Here is a 20,497-nt window from a genome sequence, read left to right as displayed (position 1 = left end):
ATGTAAATGTTTGTAGTGTCTTTTTGTTGTTTTCTTTTCTTTTCTTTTTGGTCTGACAGACTCCCACTCACCTGCGTGGAAACCCTCAAATTAAAGAGATGTGGTGTGATCTTTGTAAACTCCACACCTTTCTGTCAAAGGACAGAAAGGTAAACCATTAATTGGGCTCCAGCAGGATGGGGAGCCCCTCCCCCAGCCTCCTTGGAGCTCCAGGTTAATGATTCTGAGCTTGTTTTCCTCGAAGCCTGGTCCTCTCTAATCTCCCTCCTTTCTTAATAACTTGACTCACCCCACTAGTCCCCCACACCAGGGTCAAGAGCCTTGTCTGGAGGCAGGAAATGGTTGGTGTGGGCAGGTCTTGAGCCAGCTTCCGGTTCTCAGAAGCAAGTCCTCAACCCCCATGCCCACCACACACTACCTATACTTAAAGCCAGCTGGCCTCAAAGGCAGATTCGAGAATTTGACCCTGGTGGCCCGCAGCCTCGCCTAGAGAGCTCTGAGAATTCGTTTCCTGGAGTTTAGAAAGTTTTGGAGATTGGATATGGAGAAAATTCTGCTTAGCCTTCCAAGCGTTTCATTGGTGGCTGGGGAGATGGGAAGAAAGGTTTGCAACTCCAGGGGGAGGTCTGTTCCTAGCTACAGTGCAGGCAGGGGCAGCCTAAAGGGTGGTCTGGACCCTTCTTAGATAGGGCCAGCCAGCAGCTAGGCGTCTACTATAGTTCAAAAACCAACTCGAAGTTCCCAGCTACACCTGGTCTTCCCAGACCCCACAACCGGTTCTACTCCTCTTAATCAACAGACAGTGCCCATCCCTCTAGCTTCCTGACAGGGCCTGGTGGCCAGCCCAGACTGAACCTCCTCTCTTGTTCCTCAAACAGGACTCTGAACAAGGAAGTAGGTTGGGGTGAAAAGTCCCACAGGACAATGAAGTAACCATCTCCCTCAGCCTTCTTTTTCTAATAACTACTCATGACTTCTTGAATCTTAAGATTGCTACATAAGGGGAAAGATTCAAGATATGTTTCTGGAAATATTATCACAATGCAGACATTTGAGGCACTAAAATTGTAAAGTCAATCCTCAATGTACTCACTCTTTAAATACAGCCTGTACACAGATACTTGCCACTAAGTTTGATGGCCTGGGTTTCGTTCCCCAGAATTCCCATAGCGGAAGGAGAAAACCAGTCTCCAAAAGTTGTCCTCTTTCCTTGACATGCCGACTATGGCATGGGTACACACAGACAGACAGACAGACATACAGACAGACAGACAGCCTCTTAACATCCCTGAAGGTCTTGAGTCCATCTTGTTCATGTCTGGGTTCCCTTCAACTCGTCGCTTTTGAGCCATCCTATAAATGCAATGATATCTGTTCCTTGATTTTCTCCTTTTCAACATTATGAGCAAAATTCACCTATGTTGTATTACTTGGATAGTACCCACTATATAGTATAAATTCTCATTTTGTTATTTGGTCTGTTTCCAGTGTTGGAACATTAAAGCACTTTGCTAGGAATATTCTCACAGCTGTCTCTTGAAACATACACACCTGACAGAAATGCGTCTTATTCTCGGATAGACAGATACATGCTGAATTGTTAAGTCCAGACAGTCTTAACAACCAATCTAATGCCCTCTCCCATCCCTGACTAGAGCCAGGGCCCTTATCAATAGACAGAGAACACAGCCATAGCTGTGGGGCCCCACCTCCAGGAGAGGGAGTCCTCATCCAGGTGCAGCCAGGGGTCTCGCGATGACATCACAGAATTCACTATGAGGTCACTCCTGAACTTCTGGGTATGGAAATATGGAGAGCCCTTGTCAGGTAGAATGGTTCTTTATTCAAACTGCAGTAAGAAAGCTGGAATCGACTCTAGGGGTTCACCCTGGGCCCTGGGCCCTTTGCAGTTTTGGGCCCTGAGTTGTACTTTAAGGAGCCTCAAAGATCACTGTCTCCATGACCTCGGATGTCACAGAACCAATGATGTCCAGGCCCTGGCCACTCTCTGTCTCCATGATGGCCTCCACGTTGGTTGTCTCCAGTGTCTTGGCCACGATGTCCGTGTCTTGGCCACGCTGTGATGCCAGGCCTTTTGCAGCCAGGTTGGCTCTGATGTTCCTCAGGAACAAGCTGATTCTGCCAACCCTCTTGCTCGTAGACGCAGAGCTGGCGGTGGAGAGGGTCCTGGCTGATTTGTGGGAGCTCCGGGACTCCTTCGTGATGGGGACATGGCTGACCCCTTTGTGAGACCTGTTGCGCTTGCTGCCTCTAAGGGTGCCTTTTTCCTTCTTGTCGGCCCGAGCAGATCTGCGGCTGGTTGATTTTCGAACCACCTTTTCCCCAGCTGCCTTGCGGCGACTTTCTCCTGTCCTCTGCTGGCGGGAACTCCTGCTGCTGCCAGCCCTGTCTTTTGCCCTCCGCTCCCTTCTTTCCCGCCTTTCCTTATTGGCTTCCGTGTTGGCCTCGGGGGCTTTCGGCTGTCTTGTCTGTTCTGTTGTGTGGCTTTCACTCGGCAAGGTCAAGGCTGGATCAGTTGCTGTTTCTTCAACAGACTTGCTAGTAGGTTCTAGTCTTACAATTGCCATAGTCATGCTATCTTTTCGGGAGACGCTGGAGGATGCACTGGAAATATACTCCAGAGACTTGCTGGCTGTCCCTACCAAGGCAGCCTTCACGCTTTTCGGGGACATCTTGCCAGTGCTTGCAATGGCCAAATGGCTTTTGCTTCCTCTTGCACCCATGGCAGCGCCCCCTGCTATGTCTGCATTTGTCTGTCCAGAACTCACAGACCTGGGTCCTGCCAAGCTCAAAGCGCCCACTAGGCTACCCACTGACGCTGCTGTTGTCTCTGTTGATGGCTCTTTGGCAAGGTCTTTTGGGTTTGCTTTGGGGGTAGATACACTGGGCAAAGAGGTGGGTTTATGAGAGTCATGATGGATTCCCTCACCACCAGCAAAAGCAGCCGAGCTGATCCCACTCACGTCTGTGACCACGGGGAGGCTTCTGACACTGACCTGGTCTGGGTCCCCTTTTCCTTGGAACTCGGCTGCTGCTATACTTGTCTTGTCGTCTTCCTCCAGCAGAGGCATGCACACCATGTCCTCTGCTGGGATGGCGTAGGTACTGCTGTTACTGTCCACAGGTGGTCTCAGGAGGTAGATCAATTTTTCCCAGTAGGCAAAGAGGTCATCCCGGCCCTCAAGAGGGGGGCACAACTGCAGGTAGCAAGAACGGCCGGTAGCGAACTTGAGGCGCAGTTGCTGTTTCTCACGGTTGTGAACAGAGATCCTTACAAACTTCAAAGGAAGGAGCCTAGTGAGCTCCAAGGTCTTCGCAGCCTTGCGGCTTTTGCCCTTGGTGGTCTGGCTGCGTCCCGGAAAGTCTTCACAGCCGGGGGCTGGCCGGGCCAGGAGCATGACGTCAGGGAGAGGAAGGATGGGGCTGGTGCACGCAATGCCCACGGTCACCATGCGGACACGGTTGTGCACATCGATCACTTCTCCCCGTTTGGTGATCTGGATGAAGTCACTCTCAAATATTGGAGCATACTTGAATATGTCATACTCTCCTTTGTACAGTTGCCGTTGTAGTTTCCCCATGGCGGTGTTGAACATGCCGACTCCGGAGCCACTCTGGGCTGTGTAATACGGTAACAGAGAGTCAGACGTCATGGTCATTTTGTGTCAAGAAAGGTACGCTGGCAAGGTGGGTTCCCACGTCTTTCTTGGTCTCCACAGATGAGGGGAGCAGCCGTGCTCCTGGGTCACAGAGGCGGCGACACTTACAGCAGGTCTCTCAACCCCACCCCACAGACCCCCAGTTTGCCTCAGAGCCTCTCAGAGGCCTGGGCTGGGGGTGGGAGCACAGATGATTGACAAGGGGTGCTGTTGGGTACCTGGACTCCAAGCCCAATCTCTCCAAGGGTGTAGAGATGCAGGGTTAGACTCCAGGGAGGTTTTCTTCAGGGTGTGAAAACCCTCCGACCTCCACCAGTGATTTTTTTGAAAGCCCCCTGTACATCTACAACAGCAGCCCTAGTGGGAGAAGTGACCACTAGGGCCTGAAGCCCTGCACAGCCATACTTATCCCCCTCTCCCTTTGTGACCTGTCACTGTCATATCCCCCTTTGTCCCATCCTCCAGCTGCCCTGCAAGAGGACAGGGCTGTAGGTGGGTGCCAAAGGGAAAAGGTTTCAAATGGGGAAACTGTATACAAGTACTTTTTTCTTTAGCCCAAATTGAAAAGATTCAAAGCCCGTGGGAATCCGAGGGACAGGCAGATTTGAAAGGTCGGAGCTTATGCTGTCGTTTTATTGGACAACCTGAATACCGGGCTTGATCCTTCCACGAAACCTCACTAAATGTTGGTGGTGATAATCTTTCGTGGCAGCTCTTGCCTTTACTAAGTAAGGCAGAATTAATGCTTACTGGCACTGTACTATGTATGACATGTCACACATTCCTGGAAGACCCACCAAGGTGTGCTATCACTACCGTTCTGAACGCCAGTCGCCTGCTCCCACAAACGGTACTGTTTGAATGCAGGTCTTGCTGATTCCGAAACCTGTTTTAAATCACTATAGGACTTTGCCTCCCGAGGGAAGCTTGGGCCAGTCAAATGTTTTCAAACTGATTTATTTTTACTGCATCATGGGACGTTGTATGGTCTCTCTCTGTCTCTCTGTCTCTCTGTCTCTCTGTCTGTGTGTGTGTGTGTGTGTGTGTGTGTGTGTGTGTGTGTGTGTGTGTGTGTGCGCGCTGGAGGACCACTCTTTTAGACAGCGGGTAGGCTGAGGTAGGGGTAAATTACCCAGTGGTTTCCCCTTCCGTTTTGTTTTTGTGGGGGACCATTTAATCTCTTACGGATCCACTTCTCTACAGTATGCTCAGTGAGATGCACAGTGTAGGGGTGAAGGGTAGGAAACAGAAGTCCTTGAATTCCAAGAGAGCATCCAAGCCCCTCCCTACCCCCCCCCACACACACATTCTAACAGCCCTGCTGTTGGGGAGAGCATTGGAAATCTGTTTACATCGGTCACCATGACTCGGGCTATTGCCACACCTACCTAGCTAGCCAGACTCAGGATTTCCAAACTGTTGTCACTTGGACCCTTACTCCAGACATTCATCCCTTAAGGGCAAAGGTTATCTACCGCTCTGTGAAAGCACACACACCTGGCTATTAACTGATAAATGGATGAGCAAAATACAGATCCTCGTACAATACACTGTAACTCAGCCGTGAACAGGAATGGAATGTTGATTCGTACCTCAGCATGGGTGGACCTTGGTACTTTGCTACGTGAAAGAAGCTTGACACAAGGCCACAGGACAGGCTAGCCTGAAGAAATGAACAGTTGAGTAGTTTGCCAAGTGCTGAGGGTGGGACCTGGGGAGTGACTGCTCCATGGATGTCAGTCAGTGGTGGCTACACATGAACTCAACGCATTTGGATGCTGAATATTATGATTTGTGTTTTTCCATTTATATACATAACACATACACCCTTAGAACTCTTGCTTGAAACCTTGGTGGTTTTAGAAAGTGTAGCCTTCAGTCTTAGGTAAATTGGGGGACTTTGAGCAGTTTTGGCTTTCCCTACTTCCTCACATGTGGAGCAGAGCAGTGCTTTTGAGGACTGGGAATGTCTCCAAAGCCCCTGTGCTAAAGGCACGAGGAGTCCCTGAGCTGTCGGGGGGTGGGGCCCTATAGGAGGTCCTGTGCCATGGACGATGTGCCTTAAGGGAGATGACAGACCCTTCTGGTCATGAGGTGATTTTGGTCCACCATACACTTCCTACCTGGGTTTGCTGCATCCACACAGACCCAAGGAAAAAGATGAATCAGTCATGGACTCACACTTCTAAACCGTGGACCCAAGCACTTTTTTTCTCAGTGTTTCGTGCATGTGTGAGTGGTAAATGCACGTGTGGCAGCCCAAGGTTGGTTTTCTCAGATGCACCCAGATCTGGAGACACGGCTGCTCTGGCTAGTCTGCCTGCTCTGGGGATGGCCCGTCTCTGTCTTTTCAATGTAGAATTACCAGCAAGCCACCATGTCCACCTGGCTTTTACGTGGGTTCTGAACACAGGTCTTTACAATCGTGTGGCAAGAACTTGAACCACTAAGCTGTTTTTCTCTTTAAAAAATGCTTTATTATATTCAGTGTGTGTGTGTGTGTGTGTGTGTGTGTGTGTGTGTGTGGTGTGTGTGGTTGGGGCGGGTGGGTTGGGGGCATGTGCACACCATAGTAACATGTGGTCAGAGGATAACTTGTAGGAGTTCAGTCTCCCCATCGTGTGGGACTGGACTCAGGTCATCAGACTTGGCAGCAAGAGCCTTCACTCACTGAGCCATCTCACCAGCCCACGTTTCTCCATTTGTTTCTCCTCAGGAATTCTGTTATAGTGACAGACAGGTAGCTAACACATGGCATGATGCAGGAAACGTCTAGCCCGTTGTCCTAGTCAGTGAATACTAGCTGTGATTATCATCCATGTTCACCCATGCTTTGCAGCTCAGGGTGAATTTCTTCGAAAGTTTCGAGACAAGATCTCACCATGTAGCCCTGGCTGGCCTGGACCTCACTGTGTAGACTATGCTAGCCTTGACCAGAGACCCACCAGGCAGGTACCACCTAGCTTGACCCTAAGAGCAATGCTTTATGAGACCAGAGGCTTCTGGAGTTTAGAGTCACAACCACCCAGGAGGACAAACGAACCCTCAGTGTGGAAAGCTTGCCTCTTCACAGAATGTTTAAGGATGACTCAGGTCAGGTCCTGAGCCAGAACCTTTCAAACCTTTACTCTGAAGCAGGTGTTGGGACAGATCCCAGGACAACACAAGAGGCAGAGGAACCTGGAGAGGAAGGGAGGCTCTTCCAGGCCACATAGGGCTGCATAGTAAGTTCCAGGCTACCTTGGGCCACATAGTGAGGCTCTCAAAAAACAACAAACCATATTAGTGCCAAACAGTTGGTGTGAAGGGCACATGTAGTGTTTCAGGGTTTGTTGAGGAGAAACTGAGCATCAAGCAGCAGACTGAGGCAAGGGTCAGAAGTCACCCACCTGGGCTAGGTCTCTACAGGCAAATGCACGAATGCACACACCTCTCCCACACAGCATACATGCATACACACACTTAAAAATAAACTGAAGTGGAGAGACGGATCAGCAGTTAACAGCATTCAGTGTTCTTGGAAAGGATCTGGGTTCTATTCCCAGCACCTACATGGCGGCTCACAACCCTCTGCAACACCCTCTCCTGGCCTCCTCAGGCACTGCATGAATGTGGAGCGCAGACACACATGCAGACAAAACACCCATAGACATAAAACATACCCATACCCCAACCACCCTACCTAGTGTTCTTCCTGTGAACAAAGGAAATCTGTCCCCAAATACTCATGCTAATCACCCCATAACAGAGAGGCAGAGTCATTATTTCAACAGAAGACTTAGTAGAAACCAGCATGACACGTACGTTTACCATGTCTTATTTTGATATTTATTATGTCGACAGTCTAGGAATACTGGGATAAATAAGTAATATTTTCTCTCACAGAAAATTGTAATGATACTATTGAGTAAGATTAAACACTCTGAGGATTTCACAGAAACGTCAGAATTTTAACAGTAGCCAGAGTCCTGGTGGCCAGAGGGAGGTGCCTCCCAACTGAAAAGCTCTGGGCCATATCTCAATAACAAAAACAATGCCATTAACATCCCACAACGCAGACACCTGGCCCTGCACACGACTTCAAACACACTTCTCCACAGGCTGTGGTTTCTGGCTGTGACGAAGGGATAATGGAGTATCTCTGGCCCTTCTAGCCTAGAAATCACACCTGCTCTGTCACTGAGTGGGAAGGAGAGTCCTACCCTTTGGAAGCTGGACTTCCTTTGTGCCTTCTTTCTGTGAGATTGCAACGGTTTGCAGCCAAGGAGCTGCTGTCATGCCCAGGTTCTTCCTCAGCAGTGGGTACAGGGAAAGGAGGCGTCCTCTGACAGCACAGAGCGACACAGCTGGCCAGCAGGCCCATTTCGTTCCTGGGGGGCAGGCAAGCTCACATGTCCACCCGAATGCTTTTAAGGGATACTATCCATGATGGCAGACTCCCAAACTCTCAGAAATCAGTTCTGATGAAACTCCCAGAAAAATCATTACAGTGTCGTGCAAGACAAACATCCAAATAGCACAACACAACACCTGGTTCTGAAGTGAATGCCCTGTGCACAGCCATCTGGGATGAAACAGCTTATTTTCTAGAAGCACACCCTGGCCATTGGACAACCTCGACAACGAGTGTTCTTGCTCCGTATTCCCTAGAAGGGATGGTGTCAGCTGCAGTGGCGGCCCTGGTCCCACCCCACCTACCGAGGCGGACACTTCTGCGTGAATCCCATTAGTGGGTGTCCTGCTTTGCATGGGACCCCAGCCGGGGACCAGCTAGATCATCTGAGAATGGTCAGGATGGTAAGGCCTAAATCCTGGAGTTAGTGAGACAAGGGACGCTCTTGCCCTGCGCCACAGTTCACTCCAGGGCAGAGTGGGACAACGCAGTGGTCGCCGCAGGCCCCCCTGCCCCAACGGCTCTCGGCTGCTGAGATGCTAGAAGTGCACAGGAAGCCAGCTTTCCAACGGCTTCAGGGTTTGGGGTGGAAAAGGAGGATTCAATAAGGACTCCCCAGTTGCCCCCATGCCCCTGCCGCTTAGCTCTGCAATGTTCCTTCTTTTATTTGCTGGATAAAGAGGTTCCTCTCATCTTCCGGAGTCCGCCCATTCTGAGCCCGCACGATACACGTGGGTCGGTGCAGGTTGAGCATGTATATCAAGTGCTGTTTCTCATTCTTCAACTCCTCTATTTGGGCCTTCAGCTCAGCGTTCACACTCTCTAGCTTCTCTGACTCCTGAGGGACAATCAAAAGATAGAGGCATTATGGGGGGAGCCAGGGTTGGGGAGGTATGCGAGACCACCTGGAAATCTTGGGGCTCATTGAGCTGGGAGAGGTGTGCTGGGGGAACCATGCACCACAAAAGATAGGAGGTCAGAACTAGGTCAGGGGTGGTGTGGACCCTGCAGAGGTCTCTGAAATTAGGGGACATGTGAGAAGTTTGGGGATACCACTGAGCCAGGCTGCCATGCTTACTGAAGCTGCTGTAGCACCAAGGGCTCAGGGAAGGCTGCTCCAGTCCACTGCCAAGGGCATCTGAGCCCCACAGGGTCTGGGGAGCTGAGGAGAATTTCAAACTGGTGGTGTAGCGTTTTCTCTGAATTTCTGATCTCACCAAGACTCTCAGGTTTTTCACTGACCCTAAAGCAACAAGCAGAGATCCCAGGACTACTGAGGCCAGCTTGTGTCTCTGCCAGAAGCTGGCCTGCACAGACTTGGGGGAGCAGACACGGCCCCTGCAAAGACTTCCAGGCTCTGTGTGTTTTGTTTTGTTTTGTTTTGTTTTTGTGGGGTGACAGCCTGATAGCGTGCTCTCAAAGTGCTGGATAGGCAGGAAGAAGAGACGCAGGGTTCAAACCCAGGCAGGAGCACAGTGTAAGTACTTCCGGGTTAACAGAGCAAGCTGGAGAGGAATAAAAGCTTTTCTTGAGAGTCAGTGGCAGTTAGCAGGGGTTTGTTGTTTTATTTGTAAAACTGGTGTGAATAAAGTCTTTTTAGCCTGAAAGCCTAGAAACTCATGGCGGTGTATGGACCAGTTTGTGCCACATCATGCATGTGGAGGTCAGAGGACAATTCTTGGAGATCCGTCCTCTCCTCCCACAGTGGGTTCTGGGCATCGAACCCAGGTTGCCAGGCTTGCACGGCAAGCTTGCTAGCCCCTGGATACATGAAGGTTTTTTTGTTTGTTTGCTGTTTTTGTTTTTTGAGACAGGGTTTCTCTGTATTGCTTTGGAGGTTGTCCTGGAACTCTGTAGACCAGGCCTGCCTCTGCCTCCCGAGTGCTGGGACTAAAGGCGTGTGCCACCAACACCTGGCAATACTGAAGTTTTTAAATCTACAAATCTTTATTCTATATATCAGAGTCCCCTCCTCCCTCTGCCTACAGCTGGCATTTCTACACCACCCACAACTCCCCTCTGCCAGTGGCACAAGGCTGATGAGGTCAGGAGTGGGCGCTGAGTAGGGGAAGCTCGGCCAGCACTCACTTTCTGTAGGCACTCCGTCTTCTCTTTCTTCTTGTTTCGACACTTCGCAGCTGCAATCTTATTTCTTTCCCGCCGTCTCCTTTTCCTTTCATCTTCCTCAGGTGCCACCTATAAAACCCAAAAGGCCACACTTAAGCCACCATGAGGCCAAAATAGCAAGGCTGTGGGTTTTTTGGTTTGGTGTTTTTTGTTTTTAGTCACTTTTATGTGTATGTTTATTTGTCTGTGTGTGGATCTAGCACATGCACTCAGAGGCCAGAAGAGAGTGTTGGATCCCTGGAGCTGGAGTTACAGGCTGCTGTGAACCAGTGTAGCTGCTAGAATGGGGTGCTGGGACCCCCAGTCTCCTGGAAGAGCAGCAAGTGCGCTTAGCCCCCGAGCCTTTTCTCCAGCATCATGGCCTAGATTTTTGTGTGAACTCCCAACACACACGTGTGTGCGCACACTCTTGAGAATAAATAACAAAATCTAAAGTCAAAATTCTATTCATCAAAATAGAATTACATTTGAAACTAGTAAATTAAAATCTAACCCACTTTAAAATGCATTTGGAGTTTGAAATAAGAATTTTAATCTTAAACTGATTCTCCAAATGGCATCTGTCAACCACTGGATCACAGCTGCAGGGACAGCAGCACTCCTAACATCTCTGTCCTTACCAGGTGCATCAAGGCACACCCTTCTGTGAAGCCTGTGAGCTCCTAGAGAAGACTCCAGACTATTACTGGCACTAAGATGGTATTAGTAAGCCCACAGCTGGATACCAGTGGGGAGTAGAGCACCAAACCACCTGTTGATTCAGCCAACAAGTCACACTGACTTCCTGTTCCTCGTTCTGAGTCAATGCTGGGGCTCTCAGAGAACAGGGCCCTGTCCAGGTCTGGGGAGTGTGGTCCTCCATGGACATCCACCCAGACCCGACTTAGTCTGTGGACCTTTGAGCAATGGCCACATGTAGCTACTCAACTCTGCTGAAGACCACAGTCCAGCATGGTGGGCTGGCCAGTGTCAGACCTCGTCAGCTTCAGGAGGCCACTCCTGACCCTTCCCTAGTCTGCTGGGTCAGAAGACACTGACTGACGGTTGAGATGGAGGTCTCCAAATCTAGAGAAGCAAAACTCACGGGAGAACACTGAGAACACTGGAGGAGGCATTCCTATCTGGCCACAGACCTAGTAAATATAAGAACCACATGCATGCAGACACACACACACACTCACATACATACATACACACATACACCCCACATACATACACACATACACACACACACACACTCACATACATACATACATACATACATACATACATACATACATACACATACCCCCACATACATACACACATACACACACACACTCACATACATACATACATACACACACATACACACCCCTCCACATGCATACATACATACACACACACATATACACACACACATACATACACACACACCACATACATACATACACATACACCCCACATACACACATACATACACACACACACTGTGGGTGAGCAGAGAGATGGCTCAGTGGTTACGAGCGCTTGCTGCTCTTTCAGAGAATTTGGGGTTGATTCCCAGCACCCACATGATGGCGCACAACTGTAACTCTGGTTCCAAGGGACCCAAAAATCCTCTTCTGGCCTCCGTGGGCACCAAGCATGCATACAATGAACATACATTCTTGCACATAAAACACACACGTAAAATAAAAATAAAAATTTAAAAGAATGAATCACAAAAATCAAAGAGCCAGTGAAGAAGGATTACACTGGCAATATGGTAAATTAAAGTTGAGACGACTTTAAAAATAATTTGGATTTTGAAGTAACATTTTGATAATTAAATTGGTTTCTGTAAGTCAGAACTGGAAAAAGACTGTTTTATAAATATGTCCCTTCCCCTAGAGTAGGGAACCTGGGATCATCCATCCATTAGCGGCTCTACCACTGGTCTTCCTCCAGATACTCTCCAACTGCCCTCCCCAGTCCATCCGTCTGTCTAGCCCCCCTCCCCCACTTTTTCCAACTACTGTATCGTGTTATTGCAAACTATGTCATTAGAAAAACAAAGTCTCCCAGAATGTCCCAGGCTCTAACCTGCACTACCCAGTACTGGACATGATACCTGGACTGTTTTGTGGCACCCTCTCTGACCTCCCCTGAGTTAGCTGGGAGCACAGTTAACACCCCCAATGGCATCCATGGCAACAGCATCAGAAATAATGTCTGTCCCCACTCACTGGATGCTATCAGCCAGGCTCCCCTCAGACTTTCCACAAGTGCCAGTCCTTGGCGGGAGACATCAAACAACCATGAAGACCGTCAAGCCATCTCCTTCTACCTCTGGTATAATGGATCAAACCCAAAACCCAAGGTCTTACACTCATCGCTGGGCTACGACCGGGGACCTCAGCCTCCTTTTAAACTCACAGTTTTTGATCAGTTTCACCCTTTGCTCCAGGGCTGCAGTCACACACATTAAGTAAGCTTGCAATATCCCCAACCAAGAAAGGCTAACAAAGTTGCAAGAGTTCGTTATCTCTGACGTTCTTGAAGCAGCATTGTCACTGACAACCACGGTTCAATAACCAACTCTATTATTCCAGGTGTCTTACGGGAAGGTTTCCCAATACATAGTGCACGTGTGTGAGTGGATGTTGAGCCCAGAGCAAACACATGGTATAAGAAATCTGTGAGCACCATTGCCAGGAAGGGAAGGCCTAATCTCCTGGTCCTTGGGTCCTGACATATCATTCCCCACTTTTAAGAAAGTCTCCACAGAGAAAGTGGCCTCACTGAACTCACAGCTTCAAGCGCCAACCATAATTTGATGATTCCCAGTTCGGTGTCTCTGGCCCTGGACTCCCAGCTCACATTTGCACTTTCTAGTTCACATTTTCTGAGGACAGAACTTCGGCTCTTGCCCCACCTGGCTCCTACAGTCCCTAGCCCTGAAGCAAATGGACACTCTTGTTTGTCCATGTAACACACCGGTACCTACAGCAGCCATATCCTCAAGTTAGACCCAGACGCCAGCTACATTTCAGCACTAGCCTAGCCTGGACCTTCATCTTCGTATATGGAGGGTCCCTTAGGGAGTACCCTTCCTATAGACTCCCTCTCAAGTCCTAGCTCAAAGGCCATGACTAGTGACACTTTCCCTGGCCTCCTGATTTAAAATGACCACTCACCTCCACCTATTCTCTGAACCCCTTTCTTTTCTTAAAAAAAAGAAAAATTAGCTTTATTGTTATGTGTATGAGTTTTTGTCTGCATGTGTGTTCACATTTGTGCAGTTGCTTCTTTCTGTCCCCCCCCTTTTTTTAAAATATTTATGTTTTATTTTTCGTGTATGAGTATTTGCCTGTGTTCATGTATGCATGACACGTTTATACAGTTGCCTGCAGAGGCCAGAAGAGGATGTTGGAGTCCCTGAAATTGGAGTTACAGACAACTGTGAGCCACCATGTGGATCCTGGGAATTGAACCTGTGTCCCCAGTATGGACAGCAAGTGCTCTTAACTGCTGAGTCATCCCTATAGAGACAGAGACAGAGAGAGACAGAGAGAGTCCAAATGTTTGTTTACCAATTCTCTCTCTCAAGAGTCGTGATATGTCTCAGAGTGACCTCAAACTCACTGCTCTCTTGACCTTCCTGTTGTAGCCTCTTGATCACACACACACACACACACACACACACTATACCTGGTCATTCAGACGTGTACACTCTGCCTGCTTGTTGGTGTATTGTCTCTATTCCATTATCTTCAGAGAATAGAACCTAAGCTCCCCAAGGGCAGTGCTTTTGTTGGTGCTTATCCCCAGCTCCTGCCTCCTGCCTGCGGAGTGTGTGTGATAAATGCCTGCTGAAAGAATGGACATTGTGAGGCAGAACCCACCTCGGCTTTAGTGACTGACATCTCCAGGGGTCTGTTGTTGATGGTCACTGACTCCAGCGCAGAGGACATCCGGTGGCACAGGTGCTTGTTCTGAATGGCAAACCTCAGCTCTTCCTTGACAAAGGGCGTCAGGTTAGCAAAATCCTCAAATACCAGGGACCCAGGAGGTGAGAGGCAGGGGACGATGGCAGACGCACTGACTTCGGAAGCAGAGACCTGGCCTGGATGTTGAAGCATCATTTTGCTGAAAGAAAAAAATTAAGCCCAAACTGCTTCAGGGGTCCTGGGGCACAGATTCCAACCACGCCAAAGTACAGCCCACCCCAGAACAAAGTCCCTGCAGCCCTGGGGCTTCTGCCTTGTTTCCATTTCATGCCCATCTCTTGCCTGTGGCTGGAGGAATTATAGGAAATAAGGGAGACCATATTACTGTTGTTTTGCTAAGCGGACACGTTGTCAAACTGCTCCCTACTCATTTATTCCCATATCCAGAGACTCGTGCTAGCCTCAACCTTGGTCAGCTTTCTTTTTTTTTTTTTTCAGTAGGCAACAGTTAACGCAGAAATTCATAGCTGAGCAAAGTTCTGAGAATAAGTGATTGTTACACCTTCTGTCTCCCTCTCCTTCTCCTCCCCCCCCTACACACACACACACACACACACACACACACACACACACACACACACACACGTTCATGGATCAGGGAACAACAGTCTGAAAGGATGTAAGAGCAGGAAGACGGGGAGAAGCGGACTTGTGTAAGACTGAGCCTGTCAACATTCTGGCATGGGTTAGGGAGGGTTCCTTGAGGTCCGGATCCTCACCCAGGAAAGGGGTCACTTTATTCAGTAGTCACCGGTTAAGTTGCCATGTTCCAGTAACTAACACCACACCCATGCTCAGGCAAGCAATGCCAATTAAAGTCAACAGACCATCAAAAGTTGTTTTTTTGTTTGTTTTTTGTTTTTTTATGCTATCCTCATTGTGAATAAAACAGATTCTTAAAACACGAATCTCAGAGATGGCTAAGAGTTTAAGAGGGTTGACTTCTCAGGTTCTTCTAGTAGTCTGCCTGGTATACAGATTATGCAATGTGGCCTCAGTACCCCAAAGAGAAAAAAAAAAAAAACATTAAAAAACAAAAAAACAGCACTTTCTGGAATCCCATTTCCAGACTCTTTCAAAAAGAGACTGGGATGACACCTGAAATCAAGACCAATATGATAGTGTGTGGCAGTTAAATCAGGAAGTTGGGGCGGGGGGGGGGGGGGGCTTGAATTCCACAACTCGTGCGGAAGTTTCTCCCGCAGGAAGCTCAGAGGGAATGAGGAAGCTGGGTGTGTTTTTTCACCCCAGACCTTGGCAGGGGGTGGTAATGGCGGGAACAAGGAGTTCTTCTTAACGAGAAGGCTGGCAAAGCAAAGGACTTCAGGGCAAGCCAAATTGAGAGGGAGACCTGGATTTATGGGGGTGTTGTTTAGTGCTGAGGTATAAGGAGAGGCTTGGAGTAGGGGCAGAGGGGACCTGGGATGTGGCCTGGTCATGAAAGAGCAGGCCACTCAGCTCTGGGATTCAGTCTTCATCTGGAAATTGGTGGAGAACTCCCCCAAGCCAGCAAACCACTGCCCAAGCTCTGTCCCAAGCCAAGCTTAGCACGGGCCCACGATGCCTGCTGACCAGTTGGACAACTGAATAAACAATGTGGCCTCATCATTCTAAAGGCCAGCAAATCCACAGGGGCGTGACAAGGGAAAGTCAAGGGCAGAAGTGATCTAGACTACCCAGTCTTCTGCTGTGGACTTAACAGCTGTGACTCCCACCCTTCCCAAAGCAGGGACTGTATTTGGTGACACTGGTCACGTCACAGCCACGTCACAGACGACAGGAAACCTTTTGGCAAACCTCTAACATGAAAGGATACCCTGTCTATCTTGTCTCCTTTGGGCCTTGTGAGAAGCCGGTGCTGTAAAGCCTGGCCCCATTTTATACATGAGTTAACTGAGATTTAGACAGATCACATTAACATGGGATAGCACCAGGCGTGGGGATTCGTTTGGCTTGGCTTCAGAACTCATGACCTTAATTTATATGCCGCATACCCAAATACTATACTCCATTGAACAACAACAAACAGCAAACGTTTGGAGGGGCGTGAAGCAGAGGGGAAGCCTGGAACAGAAACAGTGGTGGCGGGGAACTAGGCAACGATTCCCAGGGAATCCCTGAACTCTGTTCAAGGAATTGCTAGTCTTTTTATATCACTCCACTACTGCCTGCATCCAGGCGTAAGTTTAAATGGGCTGTTTTATGCATAAAATTCTCCAAGATTAAAAAAAAACAATATTTGAAGACCACTTAGTTCTGTGTTGTGACCATACATCGCCTGCACAACCCCCCCCCCCATGGCTTCTTTCTCCTAAGCAAAGGTAGGCTGAGAACAAGTACCCCATTTCCCCAAGAGTGGTGTGAGGGCCACCAGGAGCTACACTGGGTCTCCCAGGATCACCCTCAGAGGGCTGGCTGCTCTCCTGTGGAGACTCAGTAGGCTCTATCAGGTCACTTTTGATGCTCCTCCCCAGGGTACCTGTCCCTGGAGATGGAGGCCCTCGAGAAATTCCAGTCCAGCAAAAGCTGCCCTCCACTAGTCATATGAACTCAAGAAATTGGTACAATTCTTTCCCAAACTGAAGGTCTCTTCATTGAATCCTGTGATCACGTGTCTGGGAGCTGTTTCTCTGGCTTCTGAAGCCAGAGGCTTAACTTCCTCCCAAGCATCCTCATTTCCCCTTCCTTTCCAATTTTGCTCAAAACAAAACAAAACCACCAGTTAAGGGATGGAATTCAGAGCTGCTACAGGTCTGGCCTTCATGTGCATGACTTGATGGGTCATCTATACTGGCTCGTTTGAGCCAGTTGAGTTTGTCACTTTAGCCACCCAGTTAAGTTTCTTAATGAGCCCTTGGGGTTTAGAGTCTGCTGTTTGGGACCCCCCCCCCCAACATCCTTCTTAGCATGAAGACAGGAAGAAACTGAGGAATGTCAGTGGTATGGAATGCTTTTGTGAAAAGCTGGGGGTGGGGCTTACTTGGGGATTCAAGCATGTCGTAAAGCTGTTAAGAAAGTCTTTCTGACTTTCAAGTGGCTCCATCTGTAAAGATCTGGGAGTCAGCCTAGAGTCAGGTTGTGTCCTCCAGGGAAACAGAGTCTAAAACTTCAGCTTGTTTTCAGGAGCTGAGGCCCTCTAACACACCCAGCATCCAAGAGGGGAGTGTCTGAGGGGTTTGGGCGAGCTGAGTTAACTCTACACCCATCATAAAACTGTCTTCTGGATTTGCTTCAAGACTCAAATTCTGTTTTTGTTTCTGCTTCATGATGTCCAATCAGAAATTATGTCATATTGTTGGCAATTTCATCATTTTCAAGAAAGTGAAACTTTTCTAATTTATTTAACTGGAAATTCAGCTCCTAGATTTTTATCTCCAATTGAAATTTCACTTTTGATTTGCACTTCCTTCCACTGAACCATCTGCAAAGCAACGTGTAGCAGTCGGGAGAGGGTTAGCCACCTTTTCCTGACTCTCCACATCCTGTTCTTTCTCCTGTTTGCAGATGGGAGGTGCAAGGATCAGGCGCTGTCTCCAGGTCTATGTCTGCCACTCACTAGCTGAGCACCCATTCAGGAGTCAGAGGCTTTCTGACCTTCAGTTCCTATCTGAAATTTGTGAATGAGATTGCCAACTCCCTCCCCAGGCTGTGGGGAAGAACACCCCCCCACACACATACACACACTTGAAAACATAAGAGATTCACACCCACACAGACACTCTAACTCCACCTTCCCCCCACCTCAGGGAAATGGATTTGGCTGTCAATTCAGTTTAATTCTGTTCATCAGCAATTAACTGGAACCCTCAAGGATTTCAGGTCAATCTGCCACAATTGTACTACGGTCCTGAGTTCCCGGGACACCGGGTGACTGCCACGACACTCTGCTGACATCAGCACTTCTCCATTGTCGTGTGTTCTTCAGAGATTGTGAGTTTTCACACAAGAAACCATTTCTCTCTTAAGAGTTTCTGTGGTGTCCTGGCTATGTCCCTCCTTCGCTGGTTGGATTAGCATAGAGCCAGTTCCTTAAGGAATCACAGACTCTGGCTAAAGGTACCCAGCCTTAGAATTGTCTAGATCAGATCCTCACTTTGTCACTTAGTAAACTGAGGTCCAGGAAGGAAAGCAACTAGCCTAAACTCACACAGCTGGAGGGTGGTTGGTCCAGCCAAGCTGCTGAAACCACACCCTCTGCTCACTTTACACCAGCTCAAGAAAGCAGCCAACCACAGGCAGAGCGGTCAGCCAGGTAGCAGCTGAGGACTCAAGAGTCCCATACCTGGAACCCTTCATCAAGGAGGTTTTGACAGAATGAAGACAGGAAGGGGTCACAGAAGAAACTGGTGTGGAGAAGGGATTTAGATAGCCACAGTGCTGGGCGCTATGCCTCCACCTGGTCAGCAACCTCTGAAGTCTCAGAAACAACCACAACCGCCGCCCCCAGGCAAGAGCCTGTGTGTGGTAACATGATCCCCACAACAAACGCTACATGCAAAACGTGCTCTCTTGGTGACACATGACTGTAATCCCAGCACTTGGGAACTGAGGCTGGAGGATTGCCATGAGTTTGAAGCAAACCTGGGTTACATAGGGAGACCCTATCTCAAAAAACCTAACAAGGGAAGGCGGAGACTAATTGGGCTTGGCAACTCCTTGGATTTATGAGAAAGCCTGTGATCTACATAATAAAATTAAGCAAAATAAAGTGGCTATGAGGAAAATTAAAACATGGCAGTTGAAGATGAGAGCGGGTCGAAGCAGAGAACCAACCCACGGGAGAAAGGTAGGAGGCAGAGATGGAGAGGGAAGCCCCTTCCCTTCCTGTCTCAGAGACACTGGGTGGGGAGCCACCCTCTTAACTCCAGATCCCTTCCTGGCTCCTTTTAGTTCGGTTATTTCGTTCTAAAAACTGAAAATCTTCGGTCAAAACCTGGCCGTATTAACCCTAACCCTAACCCACACAGCACAGGGCTCTAGCACAGGGTGCTGGGCGTGGTGGCCTGTAATTCCAGCACTTGGAAGGCTAAGGCAGGAGGATCACCAGGAGTTTATGGACAATCCGAATTATAGAGTGAGACTGTCTCAAAAATACAAAACAACAACCCCCCAACACACACACACACACACACACACACACACACACACACACGTGTTCAAGTGGTTCCACACCCTGGTCCCTCCACCCGTTCGATCTGGTCCCCGCAGTTCTTCGACTACACAAAGCAAAAACAAAACAAAAAACCAAACAACAACAAATCAAAACAAACAAAAAAACTGAACAAACAAAAACCCCAAGTACCGATTAAAAAAAAAAAAAAAAAAGACAGAGCCACAGCAAGTCACAACAGCAAGAGAGGCTGGTGCTGACGCCCCAAGCCCAGCCGCTCGACTTCTGTGGGTGCCGAGACCTCTCCGCAGTCCGCCCCGGGACAGCGCGATACCAGCGCTCGCCGCCTACAAACTAATTCCAACTCACTTTCGCTCACAGTGAGCTCCGCTCCCGGGAGCGCGAGGCGACCTCCAGCGGCTGTGCCGGGACCTCGGACCGAGCGTTCCTTCCCCATTCATTTCGCTCGGGACCGGGAGCAGCGCTACCACCAGCCGCGGCCACCGCGCCTCTCCGCGCGGACCTAGGAGGGACCCGCTCCGGCTCCGGCGTCCGGACACCAGGTGAGGGACACAGTGACCCGCGATCCCGAGAGTGTGGGTCACCCCCGCGCACCAAGCAGCACTCAGCACCCACCCAGGCGACCTCTCTAGAAGCAGGCTGAGAGCGCGCGGTCTCCTCCGTCCCCGGGCATCTTTCACGACTCAAAAGAGAAAGTTCGTTCTTTCACTTTACTAGAAACTTTGTCCCAGCTCGGAGCGGCAGCGGCAAGGAGCAGTTCAGCCGAGCGACTGTGGCGCGGCAGAATAGGACTCGGGTCCGGGTGGCTCAGGGGTCCCGGGACTGGTCACTAGAGGGGAGACGAGCAGGGGAGAGCCGCTTTCCGCCGCGTGGCTCTAATACTCACCTCCAATCTCCGCTCGGGGCGGCCAGGGTCCAGAGAGCGGCCAGAGGCGGGCGTTCTGTCCCGCTGGCGGGCGAGCACCGAGGGCTCTGCCGGAGCGCGGGCTGACCGGTCAGCTCCGCGGGGGAAGCACCGTGCCCAGCGCGTCTCGCTGCCTGAGACTGTGGCTGAGAGCGCGTTGCATCACCCCTTTTATAGCCCTCGCGCTAGCTTAACTCCAAGTTACCAATCCCAGGCTGACGTAATGCTATTAATAGCTTCCAGGGAGAACTGGCCAGAGGAGGGTGGAGGAGGGCCGAGGGCGGGGCTAAG

The 20,497-nt window shown here is 49.6% G+C and overlaps 2 protein-coding genes across 2 annotated transcripts; both read right to left on the bottom strand.

Moving 5' to 3' along the window:
- Positions 1-1,886: 1,886 nt before the first annotated feature.
- Fam71a (family with sequence similarity 71 member A) lies at positions 1,887-3,680 on the bottom strand. Its single transcript, XM_027419052.2, has one exon. It carries the CDS (start codon positions 3,678-3,680, stop codon positions 1,932-1,934), a length of 1,749 nt encoding a protein of 582 aa, XP_027274853.1. The 3' UTR covers positions 1,887-1,931.
- A 3,805-nt stretch (positions 3,681-7,485) lies between these two features.
- Atf3 (activating transcription factor 3) lies at positions 7,486-20,418 on the bottom strand. Its single transcript, XM_027418686.2, has 4 exons — positions 20,189-20,418; positions 14,067-14,310; positions 10,162-10,269; positions 7,486-8,911 (listed from the first exon to the last, which is right to left on the bottom strand). The coding sequence occupies exons 2-4, from the start codon at positions 14,304-14,306 to the stop codon at positions 8,714-8,716; spliced, it is 546 nt and encodes a 181-aa protein (XP_027274487.1). The 5' UTR covers positions 14,307-14,310; positions 20,189-20,418; the 3' UTR covers positions 7,486-8,713.
- Positions 20,419-20,497: the final 79 nt, after the last annotated feature.

The sequence above is a fragment of the Cricetulus griseus genome, chromosome 5 (genome assembly GCF_003668045.3).
Source record: "Cricetulus griseus strain 17A/GY chromosome 5, alternate assembly CriGri-PICRH-1.0, whole genome shotgun sequence".
NCBI lineage: Eukaryota > Metazoa > Chordata > Mammalia > Rodentia > Cricetidae > Cricetulus > Cricetulus griseus.
The sequence above is the reverse complement of the archived record's forward strand: the minus strand, read 5'-3'. Positions and strand labels throughout refer to the sequence as shown.